The sequence below is a fragment of the Neovison vison genome, chromosome X (genome assembly GCF_020171115.1).
Source record: "Neovison vison isolate M4711 chromosome X, ASM_NN_V1, whole genome shotgun sequence".
NCBI lineage: Eukaryota > Metazoa > Chordata > Mammalia > Carnivora > Mustelidae > Neogale > Neogale vison.
Window position 1 is genome coordinate 96,518,327 of NC_058105.1, and position 12,668 is coordinate 96,530,994.

A 12,668-nucleotide genomic window follows, 5' to 3' on the forward strand; every position below is an offset into this window, starting at 1 on the left:
CTTCTCTGCCTGCCAACACTCCCTGCCCCAGCCCCCCTCCTTCACTATCTCCCAGTTGACCCAAGGGGACACAGATGCGGTCCCTTCTGCAGATGACATGTAGGAGCTATTTGTTCTCTTTATTACACAGCCTTCCTTTTATTTCAAAATAATGCCCTCAGCAAATGTTGCCCGAGAGATTTCTTTGGTCAGCCCTGGCTTGGTTGGCTCTTGCTGCAGGGTCACCTGCCTGCCTGCAGGAAGGGACCCGGAAGGGACCTAAGCGTCATGAAGTTGTGATGCCTCATCTTCCGATTCTCCTCGTGCCCCAGTTTAAAAAAGGTGCAAGGAGAAAGTTGAGCGTCGTAGTCGCTTTCTGCTTAGCTGTCCTAGCCCTGGGACCTTCTGTTTTGGTGGCCTTTGTGCTTCCAACGTGTGAGGGCCCCGGTGTTCTGAAGAAGGGTCTGTGTGTGGCAGATTACCATGGATGGGCACGGAGGTCATGTGTTCTCACGGTGACCTTTGGGCCTTCATTCCTTGTCCTACCGTTGTCCCCCCTCCCCAGGCGAATACAGTGCTGGCAACAAACATGATCCCTTTGAAGCTCCAGAGGACAAAGATCTTCCTGTGGAGAAATATTTCGTGGACAGGCAGCCTGTGAGCGAGTCCCCCACTGACCAGGCGGCTGTGGACATGCCACACAGCCCCACCCTCCGGCTAGACAGAAAGCGCAAAGTATCAGGTGATAGCAGCCTCACCGAGACGGCTGTGGAAGAGGTGCCCGAGGACCCTCTGCTAAAAGCCAAGCGGAGACGGGTCTCCAAAGGTGAGCTTAGTTGGCTTCAGCTGCCTGCGCATGCGGGGGGTGGGGGGGCGGCCAGACCCAAACTGTGCTGCCTGCCCTCGCCACGGGGCGCCCAGGGGGAGTCCCTCGTGCGGAGCAGTGGCGGTCCCCCATTCCCGCCCTGGAGCCCTGGGGAAGCCACTCATGCCTCCCCTGTGCCCAAAGCCAGATGCAGGAGCTTGAGCCCAAAGATGGCCAAAGATACCGAATAAGTCCCCTTCCGAGAGACTTGGTGACCGGCTCCGGCAGAGGCAGGGACGGCTCACTCCCCTTCCCACCCCCACCCCTATTAGCGATGCGTAAGACAATTTGTTCCCCCCCCCAGGGGGCTTTTTGATTAATTTGTAGTTATTTCTCCATTAGATGACTGGCCTGAGAGGGAAATGACAAACAGTTCCTCTAACCACTTAGAAGACCCACATTATAGTGAGCTGACCAACCTGAAGGTGTGCATTGAATTAACAGGGCTCCATCCTAAAAAGCAACGCCACTTGCTGCACCTTAGAGAGCGCTGGGAGCAGCAGGTGTCGGCAGCAGAGAGCAAACCTGGCCGCCAGGGCAGGAAGGAAGTGACCCAGGCGGTTCAGCCTGAGGTCACCGTCCAGGGCAATAACAGCCCCGAAGAGAAACCCGGCAGGAAAAGGGCTGAGGCCAAAGGCAACAGAAGCTGGTCGGAGGAGTCCCTCAAATCCAGTGACAATGAACAAGGTACGCAGAGGCCGCCCCGTTCCTGCAGGGTGGGTCACCGGCCTTCCCGTGGGCAAGGGCCCCAGGAGGAGCCGAGTGCCAGAGAAATGGACAGACCAGGTCGTGGCGGGCAGGGAGTGCTTTCCTTTCAGATCCTTCCAACCTCCCGTCCTGCCCTGGGGAGGGAGTGTATAGTGAGGGGAGCTCAGGAGGGAGCTCATCGTCTGGGCAACCCCAGGGGGCTGGCCGGTGCCCTCGGTCCAGCCTCAGCCTCTGTCTGCTTATTTAGGTCCTGGGCACCCAGCTCCCCCCACCGCACCCCCACCCCGGCCCCGTGGGTTGGGGGGTGGGAGATCTGGAAGAGCTGGCTCCTGCCCTCCTCCTGTCCAGGTCCTTTGAGGAAACTTGGGGCCACTTGGCGTTTTGTGGGTTAACCTACTTGCTGTTTGAATGTGGGATAATTAAAATATTAATGCTTTGGGAACATAATTGGTATATCTTTAAAAACTGAAGCCGCTCCAGTGATCAGTGCTAACAATGGGCTTTTCTTTCCGCACCGGCTACAACTGTGTAACGCCCGCTTCTTCTCCCCCTCCCTCCTTCCCGCCGCCACCCCCTCCGGATTTAGGCTTGCCTGTGTTCTCCGGCTCTCCGCCCATGAAGAGCCTTTCATCCACCAATGCGAGCGGCAAAAAGCAGACTCAGCCAAGCTGCACGCCAGCCTCGAGGCCGCCTGCCAAACAGCAGAAAATTAAAGAAAGCCAGAAGACAGATGTGCTGTGCACAGACGAAGAAGAGGATTGCCAGGCTGCCTCCCTGCTGCAGAAATTCACCGACAACAGCGAGAAACCATCCGGGAAGAGACTGTGCAAAACCAAGCATCTGATCCCGCAGGAGCCCAGGCAGGGCTTATCCCTAGCGGGAGACTACTATGTGGAGAACACGGACGGCAAGGTACCTCTTGCCTACCCCCTACCCCCACTCCCCTTTGGGCCCGGGACAGCACACCCCACCTGCTTGCCGCCTCTCTGCTTCTGGGGACAGAGGTTCTCTTTCCCCACGTTCCCCATATTCCCCCAAATATCACACCCCACCCCCCAGGGCTCCTCTGTGCAACCCTCTTTTCTTCCCAAAACAAAAGCAAGGGGGCAAGTTCCTCCCTCGTTGGGGTCTGTCTCTTGGGAAGGCGGGTCAGTGAAGCCTGGCTTAACTGTGTGCACACCCGGTTTTGTGACAGGTGACCGTCCGGAGGTTCCGGAAGCGGCCTGAGCCCAGTTCCGACTACGATCTGTCACCAGCCAAGCAGGACCAGAAGCCCTTCGACCGTTTGCAACAGTTACTGCCAGCTTCCCAGTCCACGCAGCTGCCGCGCTCCAGCTCCCCTCCAGAGACCACCCAGTCGCGCCCGATGCCTCCAGAAGCTCGGAGACTCATCGTCAATAAGAACGCGGGCGAGACTCTCTTGCAGCGGGCCGCCAGGCTCGGCTACGAGGTGAGGGGCCTTGTTGGGGGTTGCCTGGATCCCAGGAGCCCTGGCCATGGCTCCTCGAGGCTGGGGCCGGGGGCGGGCAGTGGCGGGGTCTGGACACAGCCCCCTCCTCACCCGGGACTGGGCCGGTATTCCAGCGGGGTGCTTGCGTTCTCCCCGCTCGCGCTCCCGGCTCCTGCCGCTTTGCCGGCTTGTTCAGTCGCCACGTGAAGAGAAAGGCCTCTCTGATGTTCACGTCGTGTTCAGGCAGGTAGGCTGCTTCGGCACCCTCTAGTCTCGCTCACTTATCTCTGATACAAAATCTGACATAACCCAGGGCTTGGCGACTGGGGGAATTTTAATGAGCCCTTTTTAGATTCTGATTAGCAAGGGGGAGAGAAGTTATTAGCTCTATTTTGGGTTGCCTGTGCTGTTCCGGGCAAAGCGATGCCCCTGTCGGGAGGGGGCAGGAGATGTCTGGGTAGGGCTTGGGGTTGGAGGACAACCTGAAGTCTTTTTTTTTTCCAAGAGGGCATGCGGGGGAGGATGGGGGGGGACTCGGTCAATGCCTAAGACTCACTGCCCCCTCCCCCAGCCTGCTCCTCTCCCAGACCGCCTCACGCTGCTGGACTTGCCCTCTGAGAGATATATTACCCCCTCTGCCCCGCGCTGCTCCCCCACCACGCTTGTCAGATGAAATTGTGATGTAAGAGCCCACAGGGCAAAGGCATTTTTTATGCTGGCATCAGCCCTCTGGGAGTTGAATGGTGGAAAAAAGAGGGCTCAGCAGGCTGAGTGTGGAGGTGTGGCCCAGGGCTGCGATGAGGGCCCGCGAGATGAGGATGCTCGGGATGGGCCCGGAGTCCCAGCCCCTATACCTTGGCCAGCTCTGTGGCTCCGTCTGCTGTGTGGGGGAGCCCTTCCTGGTGTGACCGCCTTGACCCCCAAGCCAGACACACACCCCCATTTCCCTCCCAGGGCACAACTTGGTAGGAAGTCCAGAGCACCCATGATTTCATAGCTTGAGGGGTAGTTTTGGTGGACCGTTAAAGGTGCTATTGTTGATGCCTTTTCTTTTCTTTTTTTTTAAGATTTTATTTGTTTATTTAACAGACAGAGATTACAAGTAGAGAGGTAGGCAGAGAGAGAGAGAGAGGGAAGCAGGCTCCCTGCTGAGCAGAGAGCCCGATGCGGGACTCGATCCCAGGACCCTGGGATCATGACCTGAGTTGAAGGCAGCGGCTTAACCCACTGAGCCACCCAGGCGCCCCTGTTGATGCCTTTTCTGGTGGTATTCCTCTTCTGGAGATCTCTGGATTGCCTGGAGAGAACTCTTCTGGAATGATTTTTACTTAGGGGTGGTGAAGTCCCTGTGGCAGCTGGTTGGCTTCCCGTGAGCTGAGAGCTGCAGCACCTAGGATGACCGAAAGATACTCTACCCGACGCTGAGCTAGTTAGACCCCGTGTGCTCGGCATTATTAGCTCATTGGGTCATGACTGGTCGTGGTTGAGAAAAGGGGTCTGTGTTCCCGGCAAACACTGGATGAGAGGAGTGAGAGCAGGAGGGTAAGGCTCCCTGCTTCACTTCTGATCTTGGCATTTCCAGCAGTCTTCATTTGGGCCCAGATACCTAGGGGGAGACCCTTGTTGGTTCTCTAAGGAAGTTTCCGTTTTGGTTTTCTTGTGGAACCAGTGGGTCTGAGGCCTGGACCAAGGAGCATTTACTCAGTCCATGCATTTTTAAGCTACGTACTAGGCCTCTGATGGCACCTGAACCGTTGGAAATGTTTATGTCCTGACAGCTGTGGGTGGGGAGTTCCCTTCATGCCTCAAGTTCAGCATGTAAGTTGCATAGATTACCAGTTTTGACGTTGAGCATGTATGTAGTGACTTTTAACTCCCAACTTTCTGGGATTTCGTTGGGGAGAATTTAAAACGCGTGGGGATGGCCATTTAGATTTGGCAGTCTAAATCTTTGAAAGTTGAAGGACCGTTTGTTTAACGCCGGAAAGGCATGTGTCATGAAAGCACTGACTTGGAAGAGTCTTACCGAAGTTCGTTTATACCACCATGTGTTTTTGCTTAGCTAGGGATGCTGCGTGTCCTGAAAAGGGTGTCTGAGCTTTGTGTTGGGCTTCTCTGCTCCTTGAGGTTCAGAAACACCCTCTACGTTAAAAAGAGCACTTGCATGGCTGGAGACACTGGAAGCTTTTCCCTCCCGATAGAAAGGCTTCTGTTTCTTAGGCTAAAATGCCCGTGTGCAACCACATGCTTGTGCGTTTAGTGGTGATGGTTAAATTTTCTATGAATTGAATAAATCATGTTTTTAAAAAAGTTAATGAGGCATTTAATTAATTAACAATGTCGGGTTTATGGCCTTTATGGTTACATTTTGCGGTTAATGGCATTCAGCTTATAGCCGCTTAACAGAGAATTGTCCAACGAAAACAGTTTAATTTTGTTTGGAAATGGGTGGGCTGCCCTTCAAACACTCCCATTTCTAGTACAGAACGTAAGCCAGGAACTGTTGGGTGGACAGCCTTGCCTGTCCTCTCTGTGGATGACAGCAGTGGACAGGCGATAGGCCGCTGCCCTCCCAGCGAGGAAGCCCTAGTTCTTTAGGCCGCTTGACCCCCTAACTAGACTGGGGCTTGCAGGCTGCTTATAGCAGCTGGATTGCGTCCCTCTCTCAAGGGGCCCTCTTGGGCCTTCTGAATCTCCCCACTGACCAGGTACCAGAAGACTTGAGCTGTAAGTCTAGCATGTGATGTTCATTGAACTTGGGGCTCTTAATCTCTCCAGACCTCAGTTTCCCCAAGCGTGGAAGGAGAACAGTGCCACCTTCCCTTCCGGCTGTTGCAGAGGTTACTGTGGGGTAACAGGTGACATCCTCATTTGGGGAAACTGACAATGCTGTAAATAGCACGGCACAGTGAGGGCAAAGCCCTGTGGCCGTCCCGTGCCTGCTGCCTCTCCTGCTGCCCTCCGGGAGAGGAGAGTCAACTTAACCTACCCATCAGGTTGGCCATCCTTTGATTTCGAGGTACCCTCGAAATCAGCCTGGTAGCGATGGGGGCGGTTTCCAGGTGAAGGCCATAATTGTCAGAGCAAATAAACCCCGGTTGATAGGACACCCGGCAGGCTGCCGGGACCCGGGTAAATTGATCTGCGCACAGCAGTCAGTGGCGCTCGGACCTGATCCCGGAGCCACGTGACGAGGCCTCTCCCTGGCTGGGGCACCACAACTCATTAGCTTGCAGCCGTCCACTCGAGTCTGGCTAGTGAGGGCCTGGTAAAAGAGCAGCAGCTTCATGCGGTATCCTGGATACGAGGGCTTGGGGCAGGTGGCCTGGGAGCCCGGAGGATTGTGGGCTTTCCGGCAGGTTGGGCTCCCGAACGGAGAAACGCATCTGTGGGCATGCCTTCTTTCTTCCGCCTCCTGTTTCGGAGGGGAGCTGCTGTGGTGTGACCTGAAGCCACAGGACACTGATGGCCAGCTCTGCCAGCATGCCACATGAGGTTCACGGGGTGAGCATGTGGAACATTCTAGTTAGCTCCCAAGTAAGTGGTCGCTTTGGATGGGGCCTGGAAAGACCCCGAAAGGTTTGTAGATCCCAGCTTAACATCTGCGGGTGGCTGGAATGACCCCTGTTTGGGGTTTAACAGAGGAGTTACTTCAAAGTTGTCACAGGGAGGCCTGCTCGGGCCCCATCCAGCTCCCCCTTGGCAAGTAGACTGTGTGTAGGCCAGCCTCGCGCAGCCCCAGCTCTGGGAGCCTGACAGCTCTCTGCTGGGCATGACTTGTAGGAGAGCAGGGCCGTGTGTTTTCTGGTGGCAGACGCTGTTCTGTGTGTTTGAAAACTTTCTTAATCAAGGTAATAAAACATGGAATAAATTACTGCTCTGCTTACCAGGAGCTGTTCGTATTAATATTTTAACACACCAAAGAAGTCAGATTAATAACAGTGATTCTAACGCAACCCGTTGACACAGAATACCTTCTGAGACGGCGGGGGGAGGGGTGGACTTGTTTTGTTTAGTTCTCAAGACGAGTAGGTTGCATCCTGCGACTTTTCGGATCGCTGTCTTTATTAACTTTAGTAGCTATGCAAATATCCCATATCGATTCTGCTCCCAGTGGGGCGGCGCAAGGTGAAGGAGAGATTGGGGTTATCTGAAGTGGTGTCCTGTCCTTTCTCGATGTTCAGCGGCGGTACAGAGAGAGCCTCACTCTTGGACCCTGCTTACCACGCAAGCAGGAGCACGGGAGGACTTGGCTAACCTAACCCACCACCCCTCCTTCTCAGTGTGAAGGAATGCTCTCTGGCTAATTTAATCTCTGTGCGTCGGTCATCCATATTTTTTACCTTTTTCTCTCCACTACCACCTACTGAATGTACCCACGGACTCTGTCACATGTGTTCTTGCCACCTTCACCAGCAGGGCCCCCGCCGGCCCGAATTGCTCTTAGGCTCAGGGACCCAGGGACACGCGCGTGCATCTCTGAGAGTGGGCACTGCCAGGCTCTGGAGAGGTCGCCCTTATAGGCACAGAGGTCTGATAGCGTCCCCGTCTCCTCCTCTCCCTCCCCCTCACCACAGGAGGTGGTCTTGTACTGCCTGGAGAACAAGATCTGTGATGTGAACCATCGAGACAACGCGGGCTACTGTGCCCTGCACGAGGCTTGTGCACGGGGATGGCTCAACATCGTCCGACACCTTCTGGAATACGGCGCGGACGTCAACTGCAGTGCCCAGGATGGAACCAGGTGAGTGGCATTGCTTCTTGGGGCATGGGGTAAACTCCAGAAGGGAAGGTGGAGAGCGATAACCTAAGCACATCAATGTTGGAGTCTTCCAGAACGGAGTCAAGCAGACCTTTGTGGCAAACGTAGATGGAACTCTAAAAATTACTAAGGGCTGCCCTGGACTGAAAGTCCTAAAGATGTCAGAGCTTTTGTGATAACTGAGGGTGTCACTTTTTTAACCCCTGCCCCCTTTGTCAGCATCTGTGAAATCACAGTGTATGAAATACGTGTGAATAGGTAGTCTCAGGAACACATACAGATGGAGGGCCAGCGGCCACTGGCTCCGTAGGACCTGCTATGTCCACTGGCATCCCCATGCCTGTCCCCTACCCTGTCCTTTACCTCAGGTCAGAGGCCCAGGTTGAAGTCAGCCCTAGCGTCTTTCCCAGTTGCATGTGGGATGCAGCTGGGAGACAGGGCCTAGGGCTTTCCTGACAGGGGTAAAATTAGCAAAACTGCAAGGTATTTGGTATCTCGTGGTTTCCAAACAGGATTTCCCCCCAAGATGGGACTGCGGGCAGCGTTCTGACCCCAGTGGACAGGGGCCAGAAGACTCTGAGATCTCACTGCCCCTGCCCTGCATGGGACTCTGCTTCTGGGCCAGAGGCGGGCTCATTCATCTCTGAGCTGCTGGCACGCTGCTTTCTGGAGAGGCCCCACTTTGTACCTAGTTTTCGTTTTTTTAAAAAGGAGTAGGATTTACCCTTTATTACTTCTATTATTATTATTATTATTACTATTATGGTAGAAAAGTTGCTTGGCTTTTGGCTTCCATGATGGTCTCACCCCACCCCGCCCCCGCCCTAAATTCTTTTTTCCCAGTCTGTGTCACTACTTCAAGTTCATTGAAAATAGTTTCATTTTAGCTTGAGTTCCCCCTTGGGCCCTGGATTAAAATAGATTTGCATTTGGGAATTAGGTTTGAAATTGGCCCTTTCACCTGCCTGGAAAGGGTTATGTGTAGAAACAGCAGAGTAAGTCCTTGCTTGACCTTGGGCCACTCCCAGAGCCTCCATTTCCCTGTCCTGAGTGGCAGCGGTACAGCTCCTTGGTGAAGAGGGTGCCTGGGAGGCTTGACGCACACATGTCCCGTGGCGAACACAGATTTAATCCTACTATGCGTCTCTCCTAGACCACTCCATGATGCCGTTGAGAACGATCACTTGGAAATTGTCCGTTTGCTCCTCTCCTATGGTGCTGACCCCACTTTGGCTACGTACTCAGGTAGAACCATCATGAAAATGACCCACAGCGAACTTATGGAAAAGTTTTTAACAGGTACGACAAAGTTCAGGAGGTGGTCTTAGTAGTCCAGCTGTTTTCTACAGTTTCTTCACACACTTCTCTGGGGACTGCCCCTTCCTCACTGGGCCCACTCTCCTTCACTTCAAGGGACACTTGCTGGGGAAAGTTAGTCTGTCCGAGAACGGATACGTAATTCAGAGGACAGATACGTACAGTCTTTGCCTACGAAGGCTGAGAAAATTCTTCACTTACCCATCTAGCCTTTTTGGTGGGCCAGGGGCAGGGAGGGTGGTCCGTCTGTCTGGAAAGCAGGTGGACGGGTACGTAGGTCTGGGCACACGTAGCTGAGAACAGGGATTTGGAAGCGTTGCCCAAGAGGGAGCACTGTGGGGTAGACAGGAAGCGCCGTGCCAGCTCTCACAGGGAAATGCCCCCTACCTTGGCCAGCGTTTCATTCCCCTACAGCGGGTTTTATCTTGTTTTTCTCCTTCCAGATTATTTAAATGACCTACAGGGTCGCAGTGACGAAGACTCCAATGGCTCTTGGGAATTCTATGGCAGCTCTGTGTGTGGTGAGCAGTTGTCCTTTTCCGTTCAGTGGCAAGTGAATGAGTTACAGAACTTTCTGGTGTGGGTGAGGGCTGGCGGGCAGCGGGTGCTGTAAGCAGGACTGAGTTGGGCAAGTTTTTCAGAGTCCTCTTTTGACAACAGTTGACCTCTCGCGGCTGCTTGCTGACCTCTTTCTGTCTCGTCTGCCCTCCCTTAGAACCAGATGATGAGAGTGGCTATGATGTTTTAGCGAACCCCCCAGGACCAGAGGACCAGGATGATGATGATGAGGCCTACAGCGATGTGTTTGAATTTGAGTTTTCGGAAAGCCCCCTCTTACCGTGTTACAACATCCAAGTGTCCGTCGCTCAGGGGTGAGCATGGCTGTCTGTCACGTGCTTGAGAACTAACTCGGCTGCTCGGGGGAGGGGCAGGGGTTAGAAACCCCTTTCAGCAGGTGAGGGTGGGTGGGTGAATGAATGCCGTGAACCCCACATAATGAGTAGATCTTTCTAGAAAAGGTCGGTGGGGGGGGGGAAGTATAGCATGGTCTAACTGCCCTTATCAGGGGACCTCCCCCCCAAGGACATTGAATTCAGTGATTGGAATTTCATGGAAGAGTTGGGGCAACTCGGATCCTTAAGTCACTAAACTTGGAAAGGGGTCCTCTTCATGAGCCCCCCCATAACATGCCACTGTTGTGACCTTCTAAGACACTTGTGGTCTCTTGGCCTCTGCTGATATACCCTCCTCTCATGTGAGATCGAAAAGAACGTTCTGTGGTACCTGGGATCTTGAGTGTCCTTGGACATGGTTAGACCCAGCCTTGCCCTGATGGTTGGGCCCTGGGGCCGCAGATGACCAGTCCCTTGGGGGTGTGTACGCGACAGGGGACTGACTCTTTGGCTGCGTGTTGACACAGGTGCTTAATGAGTAACCTCCTCCTCAGATTCCAAAGTCGTAAACACGCATGCTGCTACAGTGATATGTTACTCGTGATAGAAGTCCTAAAGCCTGGCAGGGTAGCTGGGAGGAATGTCACACCTTCCTTCTCAGAAGAGACACTCCCAGGAGTCCCGAGGGGTGGGGGTGGAGGCGCAGGGAAGGGAAGGCCAGCCGGCCAGCCTTCTGTGTTGTGTTGATAATGCTTCCCCTCGGGAGGGTCAGAGCAGAGGACAGGAGAGACCTGAGGGGTCTCTGTGGGCGGCGTTTGGGCTGGGATACAGAAGGCTTCTTCCCACGGTGACTGGAGTTGGCGTGAGCAGGTGTGTTTGCCTGTCAGCCTCTGGCCGCCCCAAGACTCCCCGAGATGAGGCTCCTTTCAAGGTGCTGTCCCTGCTGCTGTCTAAGTCCAGCCGGTCCTCTTTCAATGGTCGCTTCACAATCCAGACACATCCCACCTCCTCACCAGCTTTTCTGGGATGATGAGACCCTGGGACGGGGTACCGGCAGGGTCCCCACAGGAGCGGCCAGCCCATTCGCGTGGGGGTTGCTAGCTCCAGGCACCTTCAGCTTGGCCCAGAAGCTCGAGCCACTCTCCTGTCTCATCTGCAGGCCTCGAAACTGGCTGCTGCTCTCGGACGTGCTCAAGAAGCTGAAAATGTCCTCCCGCATCTTCCGCTGCAATTTCCCCAACGTGGAAGTTGTCACCATCGCTGAGGCCGAATTTTACCGGCAGGTGTCGGCCAGTCTCCTGTTCTCCTGCTCCAAAGACCTGGAGGCCTTTAACCCCGAGAGCAAGGAGCTCTTAGACCTGGTGGAGTTCACCAGCGAGCTGCAGACTCTGCTGGGCTCGTCCATGGAGTGGCTGCACCCGAGCGATGGGGCGTCAGATGAGTACTGGTGAGCTGCCTGGGCCCGCCGTGTACAGTGTGTCATAGTGTTAATCTCTGTGCATATGTGTCATAATACGACTATTTCTGTAAAGAAAGGACACTATTACATAGGAAAATATCTCTTCTTTATATAAGAGAAACGACTCCACAGTCAGAAGGACTTAGCAACATGTTCTGTTTCTGTCTCTGTTTTGGTTTTCTCTTGTTTTCTTGTTTGTTTGTTTTTTTCTCCTTTTTAAACCTCTCCATCGGTTTGTATGAAGTTGTTACAATGTCTCTTTACTTTTCAAATGCACACCTGCTTCTGGGATATGTTCATTTCTACTTGGAACATTAGTTTTCTTTTCATTTCTTTTTTAAGGAAATCAAAAATATGAGGAAAAGGAGCTGCACACTTGGACTCAGTGTCCCACAAAGCTCCCGTGACCGCGACCACCATGGTTTCACGTGTGGCCACAACCCCGTGGTTGGTTTGGGGGCGTGAATTGGGTGAAGGCACTTGGCAATTGTTGTAACTTTTATGTTATGTTTACAGAGTACCTGCTCAGGCCAGGGAAATGCTATTGGATGTAATCCAGTAGCGTGTAATATAAATTCAGACCATAGCCACACACAACAACTAATTGTATGAAACTTTTATATCCTAATTTAAAAGCTGTGAAATTAGTTTTCACGCATCAAACCGGATTGTTTATATGTTTAAACATTTTATGCTCTTATTTAAAGAAGACTTTGAGCTATTTTTTTCTGTACCCTGTAAAATATTGAGAACTAACATAATATGTTGAGGTTGCTTGAAAATGTACATAAAACTAAAATTTTCTGAATTGTGTGTTTATGTTTGAAATCTGTGTTTTAACTTTGTAAGTAAATTCTCTGCCTTTGTATTTATATTTTACAAAAATTTTCTTAAAAGGCAATAAACCTGTTGAGGAAAGGAGAAAACGGAAGCACCTCGTGTCCCATGTTTCCCTGCAACATTACTGTTGTCACAGATGCTTTTTAAGCAACAATGATGGTCAGGGCCCCACAGTGAACTTCAGAGGACTCTGTAGTGCCTAGAAACCAAAGCAGATGGAAGATTTCAGGGGAGTTTACTCAGAACAAAGTTTTGAGGCCTGTTCTAAATACATCTGGATGTCTCTCGGATCCTTCTCTTCCCAACTTTTCCTCTTGATGCCCCGGTACTCCCTTACATTGTCTTTGGCCGTGACGGTGAACTATAGTAATTCCATCATGGCCAACCCTTCGTCT

General features: G+C 53.0%; 1 protein-coding gene across 10 annotated transcripts in view; it reads left to right on the forward strand.

Moving 5' to 3' along the window:
• Positions 1-12,359, forward strand: part of BCOR (BCL6 corepressor) — a 115,468-nt gene extending 103,109 nt beyond the window's left edge. For 5 of the 10 annotated variants that reach the window (XM_044235892.1, XM_044235890.1, XM_044235889.1 and 2 more), the window contains 10 exons: positions 545-805; positions 1,187-1,531; positions 2,139-2,464; positions 2,748-3,002; positions 7,580-7,746; positions 8,918-9,063; positions 9,525-9,602; positions 9,797-9,953; positions 11,134-11,421; positions 11,776-12,359. In XM_044235892.1, coding sequence (XP_044091827.1) covers positions 545-805; positions 1,187-1,531; positions 2,139-2,464; positions 2,748-3,002; positions 7,580-7,746; positions 8,918-9,063; positions 9,525-9,602; positions 9,797-9,953; positions 11,134-11,421; positions 11,776-11,791 — 2,039 coding nt within the window. In that variant the 3' untranslated portion in view covers positions 11,792-12,359. Of the gene's footprint in view, positions 1-544; positions 806-1,186; positions 1,532-2,138; positions 2,465-2,747; positions 3,003-7,579; positions 7,747-8,917; positions 9,064-9,524; positions 9,603-9,796; positions 9,954-11,133 lie in introns of all 10 variants that reach the window. The other 5 variants (XM_044235895.1, XM_044235897.1, XM_044235896.1 and 2 more) reach the window with 3 other exon arrangements.
• The last annotated feature ends 309 nt before the right edge of the window (positions 12,360-12,668 follow it).